General features: G+C 42.5%; 3 protein-coding genes across 4 annotated transcripts in view; all 3 read left to right on the top strand.

Moving 5' to 3' along the window:
- Window positions 1–317: 317 nt before the first annotated feature.
- On the top strand, window positions 318–9,258 carry LOC138951978 (uncharacterized). Of its 2 annotated transcripts, none has more exons than XM_070323546.1 (4): window positions 318–466; window positions 1,756–2,820; window positions 8,058–8,308; window positions 8,755–9,258. In XM_070323546.1, the coding sequence occupies exons 1-4, from the start codon at window positions 442–444 to the stop codon at window positions 8,803–8,805; spliced, it is 1,392 nt and encodes a 463-aa protein (XP_070179647.1). In that variant the 5' UTR covers window positions 318–441; the 3' UTR covers window positions 8,806–9,258. The 2 variants fall into 2 exon arrangements, with proteins under 2 accessions (XP_070179647.1, XP_070179648.1); XM_070323547.1 differs by lacking the exon at window positions 318–466 and adding an exon at window positions 877–992.
- Window positions 9,259–11,151: 1,893 nt separating this feature from the next.
- LOC138951976 (uncharacterized) lies at window positions 11,152–13,652 on the top strand. The gene is made up of 3 exons (XM_070323545.1): window positions 11,152–11,593; window positions 12,227–12,434; window positions 13,127–13,652. Exons 1-3 carry the CDS (start codon window positions 11,336–11,338, stop codon window positions 13,303–13,305), a joined length of 645 nt encoding a protein of 214 aa, XP_070179646.1. The 5' UTR covers window positions 11,152–11,335; the 3' UTR covers window positions 13,306–13,652.
- Window positions 13,653–14,475: 823 nt separating this feature from the next.
- Window positions 14,476–24,395, top strand: part of LOC138953342 (DNA annealing helicase and endonuclease ZRANB3-like) — a 32,317-nt gene continuing 22,397 nt past the window's right edge. Inside the window, exons 1-8 of the mRNA XM_070325141.1 lie at window positions 14,476–14,611; window positions 15,879–15,897; window positions 16,486–16,664; window positions 17,359–17,593; window positions 19,239–19,357; window positions 20,744–20,885; window positions 21,159–21,329; window positions 22,504–22,671. Of these exons, the coding sequence (XP_070181242.1) occupies window positions 14,487–14,611; window positions 15,879–15,897; window positions 16,486–16,664; window positions 17,359–17,593; window positions 19,239–19,357; window positions 20,744–20,885; window positions 21,159–21,329; window positions 22,504–22,671 (1,158 nt within the window). The 5' untranslated portion in view covers window positions 14,476–14,486. The remainder of the gene's footprint in view (window positions 14,612–15,878; window positions 15,898–16,485; window positions 16,665–17,358; window positions 17,594–19,238; window positions 19,358–20,743; window positions 20,886–21,158; window positions 21,330–22,503; window positions 22,672–24,395) is intronic.

Raw genomic sequence — 24,395 nt, 5'->3', positions numbered from 1 at the left:
TGAAAGACCTGAGGAAGACTACATCAGAGAGTTCAGGCCAGGACTCGTGTTAATTGATGGTCTCAGTGTGTAATTTGTGTACAGCTCTGCTGTATGAAGGACGCGTGTACTGTGTTAACAGTCAGTTTGACTGTGTGAAGCTCTGTTGTCAGTGTTTAAAGGACGTGTACGAATAAGGACGCGTACAAAGGTTATCAATAACATTTGCTGATAACAAAGATCAATCTTTCAGTGGAGTCGATGCAGCTGGGCTAGAGACATCTTACAGCTGGGCTAGAGACATCTTACAGCTGTGGGCTAGAGACATCTTATACAACTGAACCAGACTTTGGAGCTCTGTTGTGTGTTCTCTCATTTGAAAAGGACACTTAAAAAGAACCAACGAGAAATTGAACTGAAAAGCAGCATCATAACTTCATAAAACTTGAGTCTGTTTCAAGGATGCGCCTTGTCGGAACAAACACAAGTAAGTACAGAGCCTTTCTCAACAACGCTTGTAGAACAATCAAAATGTAATTTGTCTTTCAACCAGTGTCCTTTAACCGCTTTTTATGGATCTAAACCTTTAAATCACAAGAGAGAATAAGTTGTGTTACTTTGCATGTCGGGCGAACTGAATGCTTGACAATATTGTTTTTTAACCACCCAGTTTATCTCTCTTGTACAGACTTGCCCAAGTCTATTTTCCTCTCTTCTATAATTTGTAACCGTGACCGCAGTTTGTATGCATGTCAAGAAATCACTGCGTAAATGCTCTTTTTAGCAGCTGGTGACTGTATTGAACATGTTTGTTTGCACAGCAATTCGAGTGCCTCAGGCTTTTCAACGTGACTTTTCTGTGCAGCCTGTTGATAAGCCCTGTCACTTTTGAATGTGAAGGCTATAATATTATCTGTCAATAGCGATGAAGTCACAATTGAATGAGTTGTAGCAGAGAGTCAACTCGCCAGTTCAGGAAGAGCAAGAAACGGGAGTAGCCTGTTCATTTTGGTGTTAGTGTTAGTGTGTGTGTAATTGTTACTGTGTCTGTGTGTCTGTGTGTCTGTCTCAGGTTGGTTGCCTGTCTGTCTGTCTATCAGGCTGTCTGTCTCTATCTCTGTCTCTATTTATCTGTCTGTCTGTGTATGCCTGCCTACCTGCTTGTTTGCCTATTCCTTGGTTGCCTGCTTGCCCGCTGACTCTTTTGGGTCCGTCTATGCCTGTGTTTATGTCAGTGTTTGCACTTGTCTGACCGTGTTCGTCTTTATACTTGCGAGTCTCATTTTGAGATTACCTTCACTGCTAAAACACAGTAGCATAACAATAACAGTGCACATATACATCTGTAAGTTTCTGTTTGCTGTAGCTTCAATGACTGTTGTTGTCTACCCACCCAGCTACAAGCTTGATTAGGCACACACAAAAAATAGGTGTGGTTACGGTAACATAGCCACAAAAAAATAGGGTAGGAAGGTAGGCAATCACTTTTTTTTAAACTTTTTTTTTTAATGTGTACAAATTAAACCTACTTGACAGGGAAATAAGTGTGCGACTAGAGCGCTTTTGCTTTCATTGCGTTTTCTGCACTGGTTTTTTGTTTTTTTGACAAATGTAATAAAAAGTTATAGGGTCGGCCCCTAAAAATAGGGTAGGTCGGGTTACCGTAACCACACCTAATTTTTTTTAGGCCTTAGGCTTCCCGGGTAAGCTCTTTTCCGGTTCTTATTCGTCAATTGTTTTCACAACCTACTTAACATTTCCGCTCTGTTCTTTCAGGCAACCTTACATCTGGTACAACAGGAAATGCGATAAGTATGGCTGGCCCTGAAGACAGCACATCAACTTCTAGCCAACACCACCATCATCACCATCGTCACCACCACCACCACCAGGGCTCTGGGAGTGGACATGGTCAAAACCCTGACCCTTTTCGCCTCCCGGGTGATGACGTCGTCAGTGACCAGGACTCTGAACTTGCTGACCGCTTGCTGGACAACCCCAAACATCAAGGAACAGTCGGTGATTTCTACGAAGAAAACAGCACCGACACAGCTACTGCTTCCACTATGCGGCCAGGCAATGACAATCTCAGAATCGACTTCAGAAATGGGAACGGTATTAAACGGACTTCTATAGAACAGCCAGGGCAGTCTGGCCTACAGACTTCACATTCCGGTGCAAAGGAAGATTCGGGTTTTAGTGAGGCCCATGCTTCAGAGCAGAGCGAGAGAAAGTTTTCAACCCGGTCGATTCAGAGCGACGACGACTCGGTCTTCGGCTCGGCAGATACCCACGATCACTTGTTCTTCATTGAAGCAGACGATGAGGATGATGACAATGACAATGACAATGACAATGAGCTCGAGCATAATCGTGATGAGGAAGACTACGACGATCACAGTGAGGCAGATGATGAGTTTTCAGCTAAATACTACGAAGACGATGTCTCCGATGATGACTTTGACAACGAAAACAGAACACAGAATCTTAACACTCAACCATTCCCACACACAACATCCACAGACTCACAGAGCACCGATCTGAAAGACAATGCCGAAGAGCACTCACAAGACAGTTCAAACCAGCCCGGCTCAGGAGGGCTGAAGAGGTCACCACCGCGGCCCATTCTGAGGAGGTCGAGCACGTCCAACATGTACACAATGTGCAGACAGTCCCACTCCTCCGGCCTGATGGTCAGGTGTCAGATGAACCGCGCTGACCCCATGACTGCGGCCTCGTGTCCGCCCTTCTTCTGCCCTCTCTGGACAAACCTTGTGCCGCTTAGGAGCGTGGCTATGGAGCGTGGAGCGACTGCTAGCGGGGGTGCTTCGCAGACCTCTGGTGAGTATTATTTTGCATCCGCGTTGTATTTATGGTTTTGAAAATGTTCTGTGTTTGTCATTGGGTTGTTTAACAATGCGTGTGTACAGTGGAACGCCCTTTTTAAGACCTTTACAAATCTGAGAAAAGCGGGTCTTAAAAATCTGAGAAAAGGGGGTCTTAAAAATCTGAGAAAAGCGGGTCTTTAAAAGGGAGTGTTTTTCGTGCGTGGAGGTACATTTCCAGAGGTTATACAAGCAAACAATGTAGAGGAATAACAAGGTCTTATGAACAAAAAGTCATAACACTTGTTACTGAACATTCTGTGTGTCCTTGTATATTGTTGGGTCACATACGACTACACTATTTACAGATCTTTGATACATGTACTGAAACTTTCCTTTGTCTTAGCTTTTGAACATTTCGCGTGGTCTTGTTTTTAAAAACTACATGTTTCTTGGTCTTGGTTTCTATAGATATTAGCTGTGTCCTTGTGCATCAACCATTTGTTGTTGTGTCTTTATTTTGAAATGTAGAAATAGCAGTTACCTGGTCGTTTTGTGCTCTCTTCAATGTCTCTATTCTGTAAGTAGCATTTTGCGGAAATGATCGTCTTGGGTTTAAGTCCTTGGATGCTTTTCTCATTACTTTCTTGCGGATTCAGTCGTCAATTCTACTCAGAGAATAATTAACTTAGGCTGTGCAAAGCTTTCAATAGCACTTACTCTTTAAAATCACGTTTAAAGAGAGACAGCGAGAGAGCCGCGAGAGCGAGAGAGGGAGGGAAAGAGAAAGAGAGAGATCTTTACCAGGAAAGAGAGTAAACCAACAAAAGAAAAAGCTATGGTAAGAAATAACGCAATTACGCATTCAGACTTGAGTTCATTTACCAAGGACAAGGTCACTTGTAGAATTATCCGCATGAAAGACAAAACAATACTGCGCCATCTCGCTAACCTTGAACGGGTATTACCTAAACGCGTACAGGAAAGCTGGACTCCCCTGCTGGTCGCTGACTGGTCACACTTTCTGATCCTTGCTTCCAGAGCTTACTTTCTCACATAATGATTCCTCTTTGCGTGTGTGCCGATGGGGGTTAAGGGCGGGTAGCGTAGATAATTGTCCCTCTTACACTTCCATGGGTACGTGTTCCTTCTTCGACTGCACACAATATACCGCTAACATATATACATCTTGTGCTGCTGCTGCGGCTGCTTCTAACATAATTCACCCTTCCAAGCCCGCAGTCACCTGTCTATGATGACCAATTTTGGTCGGACCCTTGGTTGGTCGTTACAGGCTGATTCGACTGTGTGTCTACTAACTCTTCTTCTTGTTTTTCTTCAGTGTTATTCTTCGTTAATTTATTTTTTTATGTTCTTGCATTCGGTTCAGTCATTTTACCTACACTGATGTACTACAACTACAACATCTGGCCGTGGGCATCCATCGCTAGTTGGCCTAGTGGTAAGGCGTCCGCCCCGTGATCGGGAGGTCGTGGGTTCGAACCCCGGCCGGGTCATACCTAAGACTTTAAAATTGGCAATCTAGTGGCTGCTCCGCCTGGCGTCTGGCATTATGGGGTTAGTGCTAGGACTGGTTGGTCCGGTGTCAGAATAATGTCAGTGACTGGGTGAGACATGAAGCCTGTGCTGCGACTTCTGTCTTGTGTGTGGCGCACGTTATATGTCAAAGCAGCACCGCCCTGATATGGCCCTTCGTGGTCGGCTGGGCGTTAAGCAAACAAACAAACAAAATCCATCGCTAGCTTTTCTTCAAAACCAATCTGCACTTTAGTATTTGCAATCACGCTAAACTGATTTGGGCACGGTTGTGGATCGTTTCAGTCTCAGCCGTTCACAAGAGTTTAATCGCTATCAAGAAGGGATTTAAAGTACACTTGATTTGGTTCGTGACTGTTCAGACGCCACTTGTCTGTGCAAACATTGACAAGCCCTTGACCCCAAACTATCTGTGTCACCTGTGCTTGGCTCCCATTTTCTGTTTTCACTGATGATCTCGGGTCTCCACCTCACGTGGACAACCACGTGCAGGCTGTGTGAAAAAAAGGGCGGGATACTCAGTCCTCCCCCCCTCCCCTCCCCTCCCCACTCACCAGTCTGTCCAACCCCCTGGGCCAGCTCTGCTTGACCGTACGCCGCTGTTAGTCCCCTCGGATAATCCTCGACTCGTGCGCACTTGCTGTTGTTTTGCTTCTGCCCGCTTCATGCATGATTCCGTCAGCTCTATTTTGGGAACTCCCCCATGCATCGTCAAAACATGAGCTGCCGCAGCCTGTGTCTTTTTCTTCAAGTAATACGAAAGCTTTGCTGCTTCTTTTCTTCGTTGCTAGTCAAGTGCACTGTGTGTACTTAGTTTGTCTGATTTTATGTAAAAGTTTGCTTTGTTGTTATCCCGCTGTTAAGTTTGTATAAAACATGCGTATAACCTAATTATACACGGAGTTACAGGGAGGTTATTCAATTCAAGTATATTATTGAGATTATCGGCTTGGTTGCAGCGACTCTCTCTCTCTCTGGACTGGTCAGTTGATGTTCGTGACAGGCCTTAGGTTCACTGCCCTCTCGGTTACTCATTACTCAACCCGGGCCTGTAGAAAGCTATACATAGCACTTAATTGCAAACTTGTCCATGTTGCGAAGTGGGCAGATCGCTGTTCAAGGCTTTTTTGGCTTAAGAGTTCTGCTTCGGATCTTGAAAGATGCAATACCTGCCGCGTAGAATGACATTTTTCAGTGCTTTGTCATGTTTGTGCCGTTGATATATAAACTGCATGATTTATGAGGGATCTAAACTTTACATTGCCGTTTATGTTTATCCTTTTCTGCTTTTATGTTTGTTTTTCTTCGTTTTGAAAATTGAGAACCCTATGTTAATCGATATGAATGCATGGTATGAAACCGTTTGCCACGTCCGAATTTATTTATTTTTTATTGTAGCTTCTTGGAATGTTTGGCGACATCAGTGTTAAAATTTCTGAAAAGAGAAAAAAAAAAATTCCCCACGCGAACCCTCATCCTTACTTGCCAAGCATGTATCTTATCGCACCCGGACATCAACTAACTAGGCCAAAGACTAGAGAGAGAGATAGCTCGGACAGAGAGAGACAAAGACAGACAGACAGACAACCAGACAGACAGCAGAGACAGACAGACAGACAGAGATAAAGACACAGAGACAGAGACAGGGAGAGTCGCATCCTGCTGTTTCAGTTGTCTCAGTTTAAATTCGTTTGCCCTTATCACTTTATTGGATTGGATTGGATTGGATAAGATTTACAGTCCAGTGAGGTTACCCTCATGGAAATTCGGGCTGCTTTCTCCCCGGGGAAAGCGAGCTGCCATACATACGGCGCTACCCATATTTTTTTTTTTTTTCCTGCATGCGTGTATTCCTGTTTCCTGAGACTTAATGCCGTGTGAGATGGAATTTTTTTACTTTATTCCAAGTCCCACGGGTATTTGATGGACATTTTTATCTATGCCTGTACAATTTTGCCAGGAAAGACCCTTTTGTCAATCGTGGGATCTTTAACGTGCACACCCCAATGTAGTGTACACGAAGGGACCTCGGTTTTTCGTCTCATCCGAAAGACTAGCACTTGAACCCACCACCTAGGTTAGGAAAGGGGGGAGAAAATTGCGGCCTGACCCAGGCCTGAACACGCAACCTCTCGCTTCCGAGCGCAAGTACGTTACCACTCGGCCACCCAGTCCAAGGAAAACAAGTGAGCCATCACAGCAAATCACTGGTCGAGTGAGTTTGGCACAGGTGCAAAAGGAAGGAGGGGAACGAACTTATTATAAAGATAATCCCCTGCCCTGGACCTCCTCCTTGTCAAGATTAATCAGGCGGCTCTCTTTGACCCCAGAACATCGTGCCAGAACTCAGGATAAGAGTGTGCCGCGGGTTTCGCTAGCATCCCGAGTTGTTCCTCAGCTGGTCGTTTGCTTGCATCACTACCAGATTTTTGTTTTTGATTTGTTATTAGTCGAGAGCGATTCTAACAAGGTGGTGTTTACGGAACAAAACACAAACGTTGCCTTGAGGCCTGCTCAGTGATGTGTTGACGTAGTTGTTGTAAGACTATTAAGACCTGCAGACCTTATCTTCAGTCCAGGACCTCCTGTGGCTTCGGCTCTCATTTGCATTCACGTGCGCGACTGTGATCAGATACGAATCATGACCATTAATATGTTTTTAAGTTGTGTGGACTAGGCCTAACTTGACTTCAAAGTTCATTGACCTGTTACTGTTAGTGTTAGTGTATGTGTGTGTGTGTGTTAAAGAGTATGGCCTGCTAGGGATTGTTTGTGTACGTTTCCTGTTTTGTCAATTCTGAGGGTGACTGTGAAAAACAGGAAAGTAAAGTGACTAGCGTGGGGTCTCAGCGGATGTCAGACCTTTTGGGGAAGCCCCTTTCCCTAACTTTAGCATACCTGTGATGCTTTGTTGGTATGGGTGCAAACACTTGAACCTAATCAGTTGCATACAATGTCTAAAATCAAATGTTACTCTTGGCCTGGTGTACTGATTCTCCGTCGTGGGTTGTCTTCTGTCCGTGAGTTTTGTGTATGCTAATTCCCTCTTCCGTGTTTCTCGTTTTCTTACGGATTCCACTCCCAAATCCCCCTTTATCCTCCTCCTCCTCCTCTTCGTCGTCGTCGTCTTCGTCCTCCTCCTCCTCCTCCTCCTTCCTCTTCGTGTTCTTCTCAGTCATCCTCCCCCTTCGTCTTGTCATGATCTGCATCTTGATAGACTTGCTCCACTTTTTGTCCTCTCATCCTGTTCAGGTCTTCTTTCTGTGGGCTCACAGAGTAATAAAGTTCGTTCGTTCGTTCGTTCGTTCGTTCGTTTGTTCGTTCGTTCGTTCGTTCACGGCTTTGAGACAAGGAAAGATACACACACATATAATTGCTGTCATCGAGTTTAGTTCGATGAAGCTGTTAGTCAAAATAGTCGACACAGTTCCTCGGACCATTGTTGTTGTTGTTGTTATTGTTGTTGTTGTTGTTGTTGTTGTTGTTGTTGTTGTTGTTGTTGTTGCTGCTGCTGCTGCTGCTGATGTTGCTGCTGCTGCTGCTGCTGCTGCTGCTGTTGTTGCTGTTGTTATTGTTGATTATATCTTCTTTTTTTTTTTGCTTTGTTTTTTAATTTATTGTCACCCAGCTATAATAGTAATCCCCCCCCCAAAAAAGCGTGAAAAAATTACATTTTCATTTCTATTTCTTCCGCAGAGCGAAGACGCCGCTACACAGTGGGCTCCAAAACAGACCAGCAGCAGCAGCAGCAGCAGCAGCAGCAGCAGCAGGGGCAGCCCGGGAGACGGCATGCCATGCAGGACGACCCCAGGAGACCGGGCTTTGTGGGACGCGGCCGTTCCTACTCGGACTCGGACGTGCAGAGACTCCTGATAGTGGAGGTCGGACAGGAGCTCCGGAGAATCAGTGACGAGTTCAATCTCTTCCACGTCAAGAAGGGGAAGCTGGTGAGTGTTCTTGTGGGTTTAATGACAAAGTGGTTGATGATTGTTTTTGTATTTTTTGTATAAAAAGAAGGCAAGGGTTGTTTGGCTGTACGAAATTATCTCTCTCTCTTTCTGTCTGTCGTGTGTCTGTCTGTGTGTCTGTCTGTCTGTCTGTATATCTGTCTCGGTCTCGGTCTCGGTCTCTGTCTCGGTCTATCTGTCTGTCTGTCTGTCTGTCTGTCTGTCTGCCTGTCTGCCTGTCTGCCTGTCTGTCTGTCTGTCTGTCTGTCTGTCTGTCTGTCTCTCTCTCTCTCTCTCTCTCTCTCTCTCTCTCTCTCTCTCTCTCTCTCTCTCTTCTTGTCCGTCTGTGCCTTCTTTGTTAAGTAGGTATGTTTTATCACAGGTGTAAGAATAACTGTACGTACATAATAAAAAATCTAACTAACTACTTGATGGTTTTTTTTCAGACAACTGTGAGCGAGTCTACAAGCGAAGAAGACTTCGGTCCGGAGGTGTAACCTTGGCCGGCATCAGTCTGGCATTTTGCCGGCATCTACAGGGAGACTGTTCACCGTGGCACCGTGCACGTGCATCACGCCCAGTCATTTCTCCAGTGACCTCAAAGACAGCAATGTGCAGTGTACTACCTGATCTCAATACACCCGGTGTTTGTGTGAAAAATGATACTGAAAACATGGTGCCTTCATTGACACCTTGAAACGAAACATTGTCATTTGACATGTGCTCAATTATCTTCAATTATACCTTGAAATGAAGCATTCCACATGTGCTCAATTATCTTCAATTTATCTTGAAATGAAACATTCCACATGTGCTCAATTATCTTCAATTTATCTTGAAATGAAACATTCCACATGTGCTCAATTATCTTCAATTTATCTTGAAATGAAACATTCCACATGTGCTCAGTTATCTTCAATTTTATCTTGAAATAAAACATTCGATATGTGCTCTATTGCCTTCAATTATATCTCGAAATGGAGCACTGCTCCGTTCGACATGTGCTCAATTATCTTCAATTTTACGTTGAAATAGAACACTGGCTCCATTCTATTCAAACTGGCTTTAGAACGTATGTGTTTTTGATTGTGGATTTTTTTCCCCACTGCTTTTGTGATAAAGGGAGGGGTTTTCTATTTTCCAGCATAACGTAATATCACTCCTCCCTTTGACGAAAGAAAAAGAAAACCACAGAAAAACTTAGAAACAGAAGGGGAAGGGAGACAATTGAACCAACACGACTGTTCAAAACGCAAGAGGAAAGCAGTGCAATCAAGACAAGACAAAACAGAAAGGGAGGGGTCAGGGGGGGGGGGGGGGGGGGTTACACAATACAAAACAATCAGCAATATGCACTAAGTACAGACGTTTGTGTGTCTTTACCACGATGACAGTTTCTGTGTCAGAGTTTGATTTTTACATTTAGTCAAGTTTTGACTAAATGTTTTAACATAGAGGGGGGAATCGAGACGAGGGTCGTGGTGTATGTGTGTGTGTGTGTGTCTGTCTGTCTGTCTGTCTGTCTGTCTGTCTGTCTGTCTGTGTGTGTGTGTAGAGCGATTCAGACTAAACTACTGGGCCGATCTTTATGAAATTTGACATGAGAGTTCCTGGGTATGATATCCCCGGACGTTTTTTTCTTTTTTTCGATAAATACCTTTGATGACGTCATATCCGGCTTTTTGTAAAAGTTGAGGCGGCACTGTCACACCCTCATTTTTCCATTAAATTGATTGAAATTTTGGCAAAGCAATCTTCGACGAAGCCCGGGGTTTGGTATTGCATTTCAGCTTGGTGGCTTAAAAACTAATGAGTGAGTTTGGTCATTAAAAATCGGAAACTTGTAATTAAAATTATTTTTTTATTAAACGATCCAAAAACAATTTCATCTTATTCTTCGTCATTTTCTGATTCCAAAAACATATACATATGTTATATTTGGATTAAAAACAAGCTCTGAAAATTAAAAATATAAAAATTATGATCAAAATTAAATTTCCGAAATCGTTTTAAAAACTATTTCATCTTATTCCTTGTCGGTTCCTGATTCCAAAAACATATAGATATGATATGTTTGGATTAAAAACACGCTCAGAAAGTTAAAACGAAGAGAGGTACAGTAAAGCGTGCTATGAAGCACAGCGCAATCGCTACCGCGCCAAACAGGCTCGTCACTTTCACTGCCTTTTGCACTAGCGGCGGACTACGTTCAGTTTCATTCTGTGAGTTCCACAGCTTGACTAAATGTAGTAATTTCGCCTTACGCGACTTGTTTTATATTGACACCGGATTTTTTGTGTCTCACACTCGAAAACGAAACAAATCCGAGTCAAATGTTGTAGAATGAAAATGACCTATCCATTTGAATAGTCCTGTTAATAAATCTTTGCACCAACAACTTTGAAATGGACCAATTATCTTGCACATATCAGAATCTTTAAAATGATAGTTTGTGATGTAGATTTACTATGTGAAGTATTGTTTTCCAACTTACAGAAAATTTCGTCTGTAATATATGCGTCTTTTATGATCCCGCTGTAAGTTCGATGATGAAAAAAGTTACCAACATACAGAGTTTGTTTGGAATGTGGAACTATTACTGAAGGCATGTTGCATAGCATGTTACAATCATAACAAACACACACACACACACACACACACACACACACACACACACACACACACACACACACACACACAACATTAAAACAAAATCTGAGTAATTTTTCTGATTAAATCAAATAACTGGCAAACGACGCAGAACCGATATGTTCAGTGTACGGTTTGGCGCATTCTGACTGAATCACAGCAAGTGCCTGTGAATTACCTTTCAAGGGAAATCACTCTCCCTGAAGGTCTTTTGAGCTTGGAAACTTCGCATGTCTGCTACAGCCTACACCGAACACGAAGACACTGCATTATTTTGACTGCGACAACAATGTGAATCGATCGGGTTTGATTATTTACCACTTACCACTGAGATAGTTGCCTGTTGTTAAAAAATAAGTGATCAAAACATCTCCAAAAATGGACAGACTGCAGAGATTGTTCGGTGGCAAGGGCGAAGGGGCCACACAAGAACAGCAACCGACTCAACAGAAGCCAGTGCTGGTTGAGAATAACCCAGCAGTGTATGGGATGCCAATTTTTCCAGAGTTTATGGTTAAACCCACGCCGTCTGGAGCGGCTCGAGCATCTGTTAAATCTTCTGAATCATCACAACCGCCTCCTGAACCCACGTTGTTAGTGGACATCCCGAAAGACGCCAGTGTGAGAGAAACAGGGGTGTGTATACACTGGGACCTCTCTGTTAAAACCCACCATTATTAAACTCCCTCTACATAAGGCCTCAGTCTCTCAGACGTTTTCTTCAAACTGACATTATGTGTCACCAATTCACCTGAATTCCTTATTAGACTCCCTCTCTTTTAACGACCATCAAAGGGATGGACTAAAAGTATCGGTAGTTGTTATAGACAGGTGGTATTTATGGATAGGGAATTTTGTTAGAGTTGGAGATCCTTTGCAGTGGTTGTTTGCGAGAGGTGGTCCACTGGGCAGGTTTGACTGTAAATTCAATACATTTTCAGCGAGAAATATCATTGAGTTCTTCTGTATTTTGGCAAAATAACTTAAAAATATGGTTTTTTGGGAAAAAATATACAAATAAAAAAAATTTAAAAATCCCGACCTACCGACCCTATTTTTTTTGCCTATGTTACCGTAAACAGACTTTTTTTGGGGGGTGGCCTAATCTATGTTAGAGTTTGATGGGTTATAGAAACACAAAAATACCCAGCATGTTTCCCCTGAAAGCGGCGTATGGCATGCCTAAATGGCGGGGTAAAAATGGTCATACGTGTAAAAGCCATGTGAGTTTAAACGAAAAAAACAAACTTTTTGTGTTATTGTCAACAGATTGGGCAGTTGATGAACCGAGGACGGGAGATGATGTTGAAAGTGGTCCCACTGACGGAAGGTGACTGCCTGAGCTGCAAGTTGATTGGTTCTGGGGTCATGTGGGCAGGAGCAGGCGTCGTCTTGTTCAATTATCCAAAGGCCAGAGCACGCTATACCGGTGTCAAACGAACATTATGTACCATCCAGGCGTTGTCACTCACATCAGGTAAGGCAAAAAAAAAAAAGGTCTGTTTACGGTAACATAGGCCAAAGAAATAGGGTCGGTAGGTCGGGATTTTTTTTTTTTTTTCTTTTTTTTCTTCCCCAAAAACATATTTTTACGTTATCTTTTTTTTCTTTTTTTTTTCCCTTAAATGCCAAAAAAAAGTCTAGGGTCGCACGAAAAAAATAGGGTCGGTCGGGTTACCGTAAACAGACTATTTTTTTTTTGGCCTAATGGGAATGAGCATGATCAGATTCTGAATAAAAAAATTCAGAAGATGCGGGGGTTCTGTCATTTGTCAGCTCATACCCAAAAACAAATCGAAGCACTGTTCATATGGATCTTCATTTTATCCTTGATATCTGCAGAACTGACAGATCTTAAGAACTCAAATCATGGCAGCATATTTTTGTCTTGCATTACAGTGGAACCCTCTTGTTAAGACCCTAATTTCTTCAATTATTCTTATAACAGCAGTAAATGTATCTTTATTTTGTGACCCCCCCCCCCCCCCTTTTTTTAAGACCTGGTTTTCTCTGACATTCAAAGGTCTTAACAGGGGTGTTTCACTGCACAAACTTCTTCTTTTTTTTCAAAAGAATTTTTTTTTCATCTTTGGTATGTCTTGGTTTTTTGACATGAGCATTTTTGCAAAGGAATTTCCTTTCCACATCTGTAAATTTTTTGTTTTTCAGTTTTGGTACTTCTTGGAGCAGCAAGGTTTTTTGACCTGAGCCTTTTTGCACCTGCTGATGAAACGGGAAAGAAAAAGGGACTTGGAGAATTACTGCAAGAGGATTTAGACAGCCTTCAGAAGCTAACATCCATGTTTTCACCATCATCAAAAAGTTCAGAAAATAAGCCCGACAGTTGAGTTTTACAGCTGATGAGTTTCAGATTGAGAGAAAGAGAGAGACAGACAGACGGAGGGGCAGCTTGAGAGAACAAGAGAGGAGTACGTGTGTGTTTGTGTGTGTGTGTGTGTGATATCTGTTCATGTACATGTAGGCCCTGATCACAACAATTATGGACTGGATGATTTGACTGCTCTTTTTAATAGTGGCTGTCATTTGTAATACAGTGCACACATACTTGCGTTTTCTGGGACTGGGCACATATTTCTGCTTTCAAAGAAAGTTGTGGTGAACAATGTATTTGTCACTTGAATGATGCTGTTGTTTTGTGCTAGTTGTACTGTAAATAAAACAAAGTTCTGCTAAATCTGCCTGCATATAGGTCTCCTTATTTGTGTGATGAAGTTTGTCATATTTTTTGTGCTTTTTATTCGGAGGTGATACGTTTGTGGGTGTTGTGCATGTGTGTGTGTTTGTGTTTTCCAAAAAAAATCAAAGGTTTGAAAGATCTTTTAAGGACCCTCATAATCAAAATTAAAATGGCATTCAACAATATTATCAGCAACTTATATGATCTACCAAAGATAAAAATCATAAAGACAAGCAAGTTATCAATGCCTGTTAAAGTTACGGAGTAATTTGACTGTCGCTTAATTATCTATATCCTCGTTGCATGGGACGCAGAGACACCAGTTTGGAAAATGATTAGATTGCAGTCACACAGCAATGCATATTTTACAAACGTTTACAAGCCAACATCATTTTTTTTATGAATGTCTAAACCTTTCTTTCTCTCTCTCTCTCTCTCTCTCTCTCTCTCTCTCTCCCTCTCTCTCTCCCTCTCTCCCTCTCTCTCTCTCTCTCTCTCTCTCTCTCTCTCTCTCTCTCTCTCTCTCTCTCTCTCTTTCTCTCTCTGCAATGCCATAAAAGAGGCAGAAAGAAGGCCTAAAAAAAAAAAGCTTATTTTCATTGGACCTTAAAAAAAATTAAATTTTATTACATTTGGGACCTTATTTCAGAATTTCTTAAATATGGCCTTTATTAAAGAAATTAGGCCTTACAAAATTAACAACTTATTTGGGGGAATTTTGACCCATTCTGTCAACCATAGTGCAGCGTCGTCGGGGTTGTGCTCTTTCGCTTGTGAAATCACGTTTCATCACAGTGTTTAAAAATGGCGGGTACTGGCATCTCTGCGAAGATGAAAAGTAAGCGCAGATCTGTAAACGACGAAGATATAATGAAGGAGCTGCCAACACGATTGGTAACTCGTCTGATGCCATTCCAGAGGGAAGGCATTATATTTGCTGTCAAGAAGGAAGGAAGGTGAGACGCTGAGAGCGAGCAACGCGAGTGTGTGTTGAAAGGGGGGGGGGGGGGGGTATACGTGAATAAATGTGTGTGTGTGTGTGGGGGGGGGGGGTGTACATGTGTGTGTGTGTGTGTGTGTGAATAAGTGTGTGTGTGTGTTACTGTTAGAGAGAGATCGATTCATACCGGTCTTTGTGTACGATCAAGGGTAATGGAACTTTGACCCTTTTCTCACTCCCCCTCCATCCTCTCTAGGCTCTACTCTCTCTAGCATCCACATCACATATATAATTATATGTCACACGCTTTCCTTCTTTGCCACTACTAAAGCAAACGTGTGCAAGATTGTATGTTACACGCTTTGGAGCATGTGCAAGAACGGATTCAAACTCGAAATCGTCGCCCCAAAATGCACACACTGACTTTTATTTCTCCTGCTGTTGTCGTGTCTTCTCTTTACAAATTCTTCAACGCTGAGAATACTGAAAACGGCATCCCAGACTACAGTACTGTTTCCATACGCGAGTTTAGCTTCCCTTGGAAAGTGGCTCGCTCAGGAGGCCTGTTAGTCTGAAACTAGAAGGACAGAGTTCTGAACATAGATTACAAAGACCCCGGAAAGAACAAACATTTCGCGGATGCAGACACAGAAAGACGTCATGAAGAATGAAATGCTTCAAAAGATACAGACTGTGACGATGACTGTGACGTCATTCACATATACCGAGACGTCATTCATAGTTGTTCGTTCACTTTCGTCAAAAAGTAGATCTCTCCACAATGGCTGCTCCTGTGTTTAGGTTTATCAAGCGTGAGTACGCAAAACGTGTTTGTTCTCTCCTCTGTTGAAGCTGTGAGACATAATCGCCATTACGAGCTAGTCGTGTGACAGAGAGTGTTCTTGCACACTCGACTGCTGCTGTTTCACTCCGGCTAAAGCCGTCGTGAAACATCTACAGTCTCGTGTGCAAGAAAACTCTCTGTCACACGACTAGCTCGTAATAGCGGGTAATATATCATTTTCTACCTCTCAGATAAAAAGAGCCCCACTTTATTACTGGTGTTTGCATATTTTTTATTTAACTTATTTGTTCGAAAATACAATGTAGATGACATTAACAAAATACTGATAATTTGTACATGATATTGATACTTGTATAGTAACTTGGTAAGTGCTGAGTCTTTTAAATTTAATTTCAGTTTGTTGATCAGAAACAGCGAAATAGGAGCAAGAAAGTACATTCCTTCCAGTTCCACTGTTAAAAAAATGTTTCTGTTTCAGGTGTCTGATAGCTGATGAGGTGAGTAACATTGACAGTTTTGTTGTTCTCTAATTTGATTAAACTTTAAATAATGGAAGTGGTGGGGGGGTAAAAAAATTGTTTTTAATTTAAGTGCACTAGTGCGAACAGACACACAATTACACAAATACAGTGGCTAAGGGCAGTATTTAATATATATAATATATGTGTACGTTGAATTATAATCATAGGCCCAAAAAAATAAATTGTCTGTTTCTGGTCACCCGACCGACCCTAAATTTCGGCGCCGACCCTAAACTTTTTTTTTCCAAACTCAAAATTTTTTATTTATTTTTTGGTGGTAAAGGACAGGGTGAGAAAATGAACAACAAAAACGTGTGAAAACGAAAGTCCGCTGACGATTTGTAAATGTGTTGAGTGTCTTGTCTCTATGTATAGTGAATCCAGTCTCTCTGCGCGATTTTTAAAGTTAGTTTTATTGGTCTACATTTGGGGTTAAAAAAATAAAAAAATAAAAAAATAAAAAATCCCGACCTACCGACCCTATTTTTTTTAGCCATGTTACCAGAAACAGACAAAATTTTTTTTTTTGCCATATCACTTGATTGTCTCCATCCATGTGTGCAGATGGGTCTGGGCAAAACACTGCAAGCAATTGCGGTGGCCTATTACTTCAGGGCAGAGTGGCCACTGTTGATCATCGTTCCATCCTCGCTACGCTATGTTTGGATTGAGGAGCTGGAGAAATGGCTTCCTGATGTCCTGCCGCATGAAATCAATCTCATCCAGGGAGGGTTTGACACAGGGTAATTCAGTTTTAAAGTTAACAACAGGGATTTTGGTTGGCATCAGCAGTCGACTAAATGCTGAAGGTGAAACATCTTTCTAATCGCCAAAAACTTTGCAGGCAGTGTTGCAGATATTTTTCCCTGGGGGGGAGGGGGGAGGGGAGGAGGGGGGATGATGGCAAGGACTGCTTTAACATCAGAAAATTGTGAAACTAGCTTTCATGGCAATTTTTACAAAATTACAGAAGAAAATAAATCTGACAACATCCCTAAAGAATGATCGACTGACTGGCATGAGTTTTCTTGTTCTGATGTCTTGCAGCTGGGAGGGACGAGGACAGTGCCAAGAAGAACTATATTTTGTTGGTAATGAATTAATGTGTGATTAGTATTTTGAATTTCATAGCCCATGCACAGACAGCCATTCTCTTGGACACATGCCCATGAAATCTTATGAAAACTTTAGAGAAAGGGCGGACAGGGTATACACCTGTTTGCTTTTACTTCTAGTTTTGTTTTTTTACTGATAGGTACATTACAGTTTCTGGTGTGTATACCATGCATTTGCACAGTAAGAATTGATAATGTTATGTTTTTCACTGATAGGCAGAATACAATTTCTGGTATGCATGCCCATGCATTTGCAAAGTAAGAATTGATAATGTTACATTTTCCCCTTCAAAATATATTTGACTACCTTTCGCAATTACAGGGGCATAGCTGACGCCAAGATCACCATCGTGACGTACGGACTGCTGAGCTGCAAGTCGAGCGCCACAGTGAAGGAGGCTCTGCAGACTCGGAAGTTCAACGTGGCCATCTGCGACGAGTCTCACTACTTCAAGAACTCACGCACCGAGTGCTGCAAGGCAGTAACTCCTCTCCTCACGGCCGCCAAGCGATGTTTGTTGCTGTCAGGCACCCCTGCTGTAGCCAGGCCTGCAGAGGTAACTTTAGTAATAGATGATATTCGGAAATAACTGTCAAGTTTTTTGGTTTGCAATAGTTGCTTTCCCATCTTTACACCCCCGGTATAGGGGTGTGTATAGGTTTCGCTCGATGTGTTTGTTTGTTTGTTTGTTTGTTTGTTTGTTTGTGTTCGCATATAGATCTCAAGAATGAACGGACCGATCGTCACCAAACTTGGTGAACAGGTTCTATACATTCCTGAGACAGTCCTTACAAAAATTGGGACCAGTCAAACACACGGTTAGGGAGTTATTGGTGGATTAAAATTATACAAGGACTTATATAGAAACATATTCATGGTCAAAGGGAAATAACATTCTCAGTTGGTGGCAGTGAGAATGGGTGCAGTGAGAATGGTTATTTCCCTTTGACCAACGGGGGTGTTTTTCCTACCCCGAAGGAATTTCTTGTTTTCCTTGCTTTGCATTGTAACACTGAGGCAAGCTACACATGACATTGTAGGCCATTCACTAGCAAACGCCATGTCTCTTCATGTGATGGCGATCTGTCCAAGTGAAATTATGCGAACCAGTGACATCTTGTTGAGGATTAGCTCCAATCTGCACTGTCCACTCAAGATAACGCTCTTTTCATTCAAAAGCAGGCACAACGGAGCTCTTTTCATTCAAAAGTACGCACATCCAAGCTCTTTTCATTCAAAAATACGCACATCTGAGCTCTTTTCATTCAAAAGTACGCACATCCGAGCTCTTTTCATTCAAAAGCACGCACAACGGAGCTCTTTTCATTCAAAAGTACGCACATCCAAGCTCTTTTCATTCAAAAATACGCACATCTGAGCTCTTTTCATTCAAAAGTACGCACATCCGAGCTGACTTTTGGCATTGCCGATGTGATCGCGTCCCTCAGTGCACAGATTGAGCAACCACGTGTGAAGACGCTCATTAGTGATTGGCCTAATATATATATGTTACCCCGGAAAGCATGCCTCATATCTTCCAAGAGCATATTTTTACTCTTTCACAACCCATATGAACCGGACAGAGTTATTTCCGACCATTATCTATTGGAAGAGGATATATTTGTCCACTGACTACTCTGCTATTAGTCTTATGGTCAACCACGCTGCTCATATTTGACATCATCTAGCAAAGTGGGCAACAAGAAAAAGAAAAATGATTTCATCCATTTTTTTGGCATTCATTAAGTGATTATATCTCAAACTCTCCGTTTGACTGTTGCCTTGATTTAGGGATGTAAAACCAAAATTGTAGGTAGATTATATGGTAGAATGAACAATGAGTGTTTTTTTGCTAGACCATAGCACCCCTGACACCAGAGTGCTTAAACTGTGTCTGATGTATAATATATATTGCATTGCTTCATTCTGACTTGGCTACAAGATGCTGTGTGATTTATGACAGCTAATACAGTTCAGCCTGCCCTAGCGACGATCTCCCTAGCAACCATCTCCCTAGCGACCATCTCTCGATGACGACAACCTGTCCATTACGACCACCCCAAAGGATCACCGACAAGTCTTTGTCAATATAATTCAACTTTTTTAGTGACCACATGTCTATAACCACTCTTGGTCGGTACCTTGGGTGGTCATTATAGACATGTTCAACTGTAATTGGTTTTGGTTTTTTCTCTCTGCAGTTGTTCACCCAGTTAGACGCTCTGCTGCCAGGCAAGTTTGGCAGCTTCTGGAGCTTCACCAAGAAGTACTGTGCAGCCCGCTGGGAACATTTTGGTAGACGTAGACAGTGGAAAGTGGAGTGAGTAATGTGAACACACTCCCAGTTTTGTGTCTAATTCTGGGAAGGCTAAGATATCTGTGTTTTAGCTTTTTAATGCTCTGTACGTGGAGTGAGTAATATGAACAACACTCTCACAGTTTTGTTGCTAATTTTGGGAATGCTAAGATATCTGTGTTTTAGCTTTTTAATGTTTTCAAAGTGGAGTGAGCTGAGTAATGTGAACTTCTTCTTCTTCGTTCATGGGCTTAGACTCCCACGTTCACTCATGTTTTTAGCACAAGTGGATTTTTACTGTTATGACCGTTTTTACCCCGCCATTCTGGCAGCATACGCGGATTTCGGGAGAGGCATGCTGGGTATTTTCGTGTTTCTATAACCCACCGAACTCTGACATGGATTACAGGAGATCTTTTCTGTGCGCACTTGGTCTTGTGCTTGCGTGTACACACGAAGGGGGTTAAGTCACTAGCAGGTCTGCACATAAGTTGACCTGGAAGGTCGGAAAAATCTCCACTTTTAACCCACCAGGTGGCAGCTATCGGGATTCGAACTCACGACCTCCCGATTAGGAGGCCGACGTCTTACCACCACGCCACTGCGCCCATCAGTAATGTGAACACACTCACAGTTTTGTGTCTAATTCTGGGAATGCTAAGAGATCTGTGTTTTAGCTTTTTAATGCTCTCAAAGGGGAGTGAGTTATGTGAACAACGCTCTCACAGTTTTGTGTCCCAGCCAAACATGGATGGTAACCGTGCACAATATACAGTGTTGTTCCCCTTTGTGTGTGTGTGTGTATATATACTTTATGTCTCTTGGTTTGCAGGCAGGCATATGTGGGCACATAATGGGTGGGAAGGGGAGGTGCTGGGTGAGAAGTCCCGGCAGATGAAAAGGCTCAGCAAATGATTTGAATTTCATGCACAATGCACAAGTATTTGTGCAGTATAGCACTTATTGGCTCACGTAAGTGTAGCCTATGCGATCGTAACTTTGTCTGTCTGTGCGTGCGTGCGTATATGTGCGTGTGTGCGTGCGTGTGTATGTCTGTGGTAGAAACTCTAACATTTGAAGACGTCACATTACATTGACGTCACATTATGACGTAAGCGGGTTAGACGTCACGCGAAGGAAGTACTGAAAGTCTCGGTCATTATTATTTTGAGCGGGCCGAGACTAGTTGGCAGTCGTGTCCCTGTAAGTAGGCTACATGCAGACAGACAGATCTAGATCTAGTGTCTCGCTTTCTTGCACAGTTTCACCTATGCTCTTTCTGTGTGTGTGTGTGTGTGTGTTTGTGTATGTGTGACGGAGTGATTGAGTTTGTGTTACTGTTTGTCGATTTCTTACGTGAGCCTTGATGGCTTCGCCTCTTATTTTGCATTTGTTTCATATTCGTCACAGTGGAGCAAGCAATCTGGAAGAACTGCAGCAGCGACTGGAGTCGATAATGATTCGACGAGAGAAAAGCAAAGTGCTGACGCAACTGCCACCAAAACAGCGACAGAAGATTCTCTTCCCTCTCAAGGATTCCAACACCAAAAAGGTATTTGGGCAATAACATAATTTTTTAATGCTTTGTTTCAGATTTTATGCATGTGTAAAAACACATCTATATTTTCTCTCTCTCTCTTTCTGTCTCTCTTCTCTTGCCATTAAAAAAACTATTAATTGGTGCACAGGCAGAGGTAGCAAATATTGTTAAGCTTTAAGTGACACTTTCTCAACTGAGATTTGCACATTTTCTTTGTTTGCTTGCTTTTTTGTTTTTTTGCTTTAAAAACAAAAAGTAAGTTGGACTAATTTATCTTTTTTGCAGGAGATTGTGGCAACATTTGCAGAGCTAAAACCTCTGCTGAAGAAGAGCAAGTCTCCCCTGGCAGCTGACCTGAGGGGTGGGGGTCCGGACGGTGTCAACGCCCCAGAACAGCAAGACACCAACATCCTGTCCCGTATTCAGCGCCTCTACAAGCTCACTGGAGAAGCTAAGGTGATCTGCCGGCATTTGCTTGTTGGCTTTAAAAGTACTGTCCTTCCCGCATCATGTTCACTGGCACACAACTGTCCAGTCTTTTCCATGGAAAAAGAGTTGCTTTCCCTTGTTTCCATAAAAACACTGAGGCAAGCCTACATTGTCACATGTAGCTTGCCTCAGTGTTTCTATGGAAAAGCAAGGAAAAACAAGGGAAGCAACTCTTCCACAACCTGTAAAAAGACAAATCAACCACGTGTGTGCAGCTCGTTTTTTTCTGAATTAATTTACCAGATAAACATGGACGTCACCTACAGAATCAATTCAACAGAAAAAGTGCCCGCTGTACAGGATGCAGCCAGGTTGTTGATGTTCATTTGTTTGTTCTTATTTGTGATTGGTTTGAAGTCCAAGATCTGATGTGGGCAACATGTCAAAAGAAGGGAAGTAACCTAATTTCCACTGAGGTGATCAGGATCTTGTAATGCTAATCTAAATCATCTGTTGGCAAATTACTTTGGCCTGTCAAAAGCGCTTTATTCCTTTTTATTCTGACATCAAGAATTGATTATACACCTACTTACAGCGGTTTTTTTCCCATTTCTTTTGAATCGGCTGTAAAACTGCTGAGTTGTGTGTGCTAATGTACTTTTTACTGGCATTAATTTAACACATTTTGATTTAGAGAAAAGCAGCAACCAAATAAATAGCAAGGATTTTGTGAGCTTGTGCAGCATTTTCCATGTCAGCTTAGTTTTTTTGTCCACGTGATTTATGGATCTGATAAACAAAGGGAAGTAAGCGGTCTAAATGCATACCGACGACATGTGTAGTAGAGTAAGTGAGAGTTATTTGGAAACAGTCTCCTGGCACCCGAGAGAATAACAAGCATTGAAATGAACAAGCGACTTTCATCTTCATGTCAGCTTTAGACCTGTTTACCCTTACTATTTTGGAGTAATTTATTAATATTTTTTAGGATTTGGGAGAAAAAGGACTACGATTTTCAAATGTGCTTCAAATTAGGTTTGTTTTGCTAATGTTGACGTTTGTAACCACTGGGTTACTATTTTGGTCATCAGATTACTACTTTTTGACTTGACGATTACTCTTGTTAAGTTTTGGGGGTACACAGGTCTGTAGCTTAGTTTTTTCTACGTGATTTATGACTTTTTGTTGTTGTATGTGCCAGGTAGGGCCAACCAGAGAGTACATACAGATGCTGTGCGAGAACGTGAACCTCAAGTTCCTGGTGTTCGCCTATCACCACAACATGATGGACGGCCTGCAGCAGACACTGTGGGACAAGAAGGTCAAGTTTGTCCGCATCGACGGTCACACCAAACCCTCCGAGAGACAGGTGAGGTCAATAGGAATGATTAGTATCAGAACTTTATTATTACGAAAGAATACAGGTTTCAGGTTTAGCCTAATCTTCCAACTTGTCCTTTTGATTAATATGTACCGAGAATTATTAAAAACATCAGTAAAGGACTGCTCATGCACACATACATACGCTCACACACACACTCCCACTCACACACACACTCCCACTCACACACACACACTCCCACTCACACACACACTCCCACTCACACACACACTCCCACTCACACTCCCACTCACACACACACACTCCCACTCACACACACACTCCCACTCACACACACACTCACACACACACACTCCCACTCACACACACACTCCCACTCACACACACACTCACACACACACACTCCCACTCACACACACACACACACACACACTCCCACTCACACACACACTCCCACTCACACACACACACTCCCACTCACACTCCCACTCACACACACACTCCCACTCACACACACACTCCCACTCGCACACACTCTCCCACACACACACACTCCCACTCACACACACACTCCCACTCACACACACACTCCCACTCACAAACACACTCCCACTCACAAACACACTCCCACTCACACACAAACTCACACTCGCACTCACACACAAACTCATATGCACACGCATGCACACACGCTTGCACACTGTCACAGGTCAGTTTTCGTCAGCCTGTTTCTTTCTGCGTGCGCCTTCCAAAGGAAGTTTATGGAAGGAAAACACGCCGCCTTTTCGTATTAGCTAAAGAAACAGGTACTGCCTGGACTTTACTTTCCTTCACTCTTTCCCATGCTCTCGAAGTAGCGGAGAAAGGTCAACATTGGTTTACATAATTTAATACATGGATAGTGTTAATAAAATTCTTGCAATGCAGCACACATTAATCAGGTTAGTCTATATTTTTGCTAAATATCAGTATCGTACTAAATGTATCACACACTGTTCAAGCTAGGTCATGTTACTTGCATCTCAGCACACTCTGATCACATGTCTATTGCTGCTGGATTTCAATTCTGTCACGGTAATCTAACGTGACTCCGCTGCTGCAAACGTTCTTCATAATTTTCCCTTGGAGGACATCAAAACAAAAGGAATACACATAATGTTTATGAAGTTTTGACTTAGCTCGATGTCATTGAAAAGGTACTCGAGATGACTTGTAGCACTTGACTGGTCTAGAAGACCGCGCTCCTGGTTTGGTTCGTCACTCTTCTTCTCAAGACACCATCATCAAGTTAATAGCAGAAGTAGTCTGGTTACATCTCTCTCCACAATTACGGCAACATGAGGAAGAGGAAGATGAATGAATCAATTGGACCGTGGGTTCCTGAAACAGATCAAAGGGCCATATGTGTTACCTACACAGCCTGTCTAAAAGACTTGGTTTGTTCATATTTTATTATCGTTCTCATTCTATTACTGCGTTTCGGAAAATGGGGATTTGGCAACAGCGCACATTCAAAACGTACACAACTTGACAACAACACAATGTAAATGACTGACACGATACACTCATCTCCGCCCAGATCCCGTGGAACGATTGTCGATGCAATAATCACAGTCACTTACCTTCAAAGAAGGGGAACGGCTTTTCCTCCAAGCGTTCTTCGCTCCATGGACTTGCGGAAAACGACCCTCTCGTGAAACGATTTTAGTTTACGTCAGTACACTTGGATACGTCATATGAATACGTCACTT

Source organism: Littorina saxatilis, linkage group LG17 (assembly GCF_037325665.1).
Source record: "Littorina saxatilis isolate snail1 linkage group LG17, US_GU_Lsax_2.0, whole genome shotgun sequence".
In the NCBI taxonomy this organism is placed as follows: Eukaryota; Metazoa; Mollusca; class Gastropoda; order Littorinimorpha; family Littorinidae; genus Littorina; species Littorina saxatilis.
This window is presented reverse-complemented; position numbering and strand designations above follow the sequence as displayed.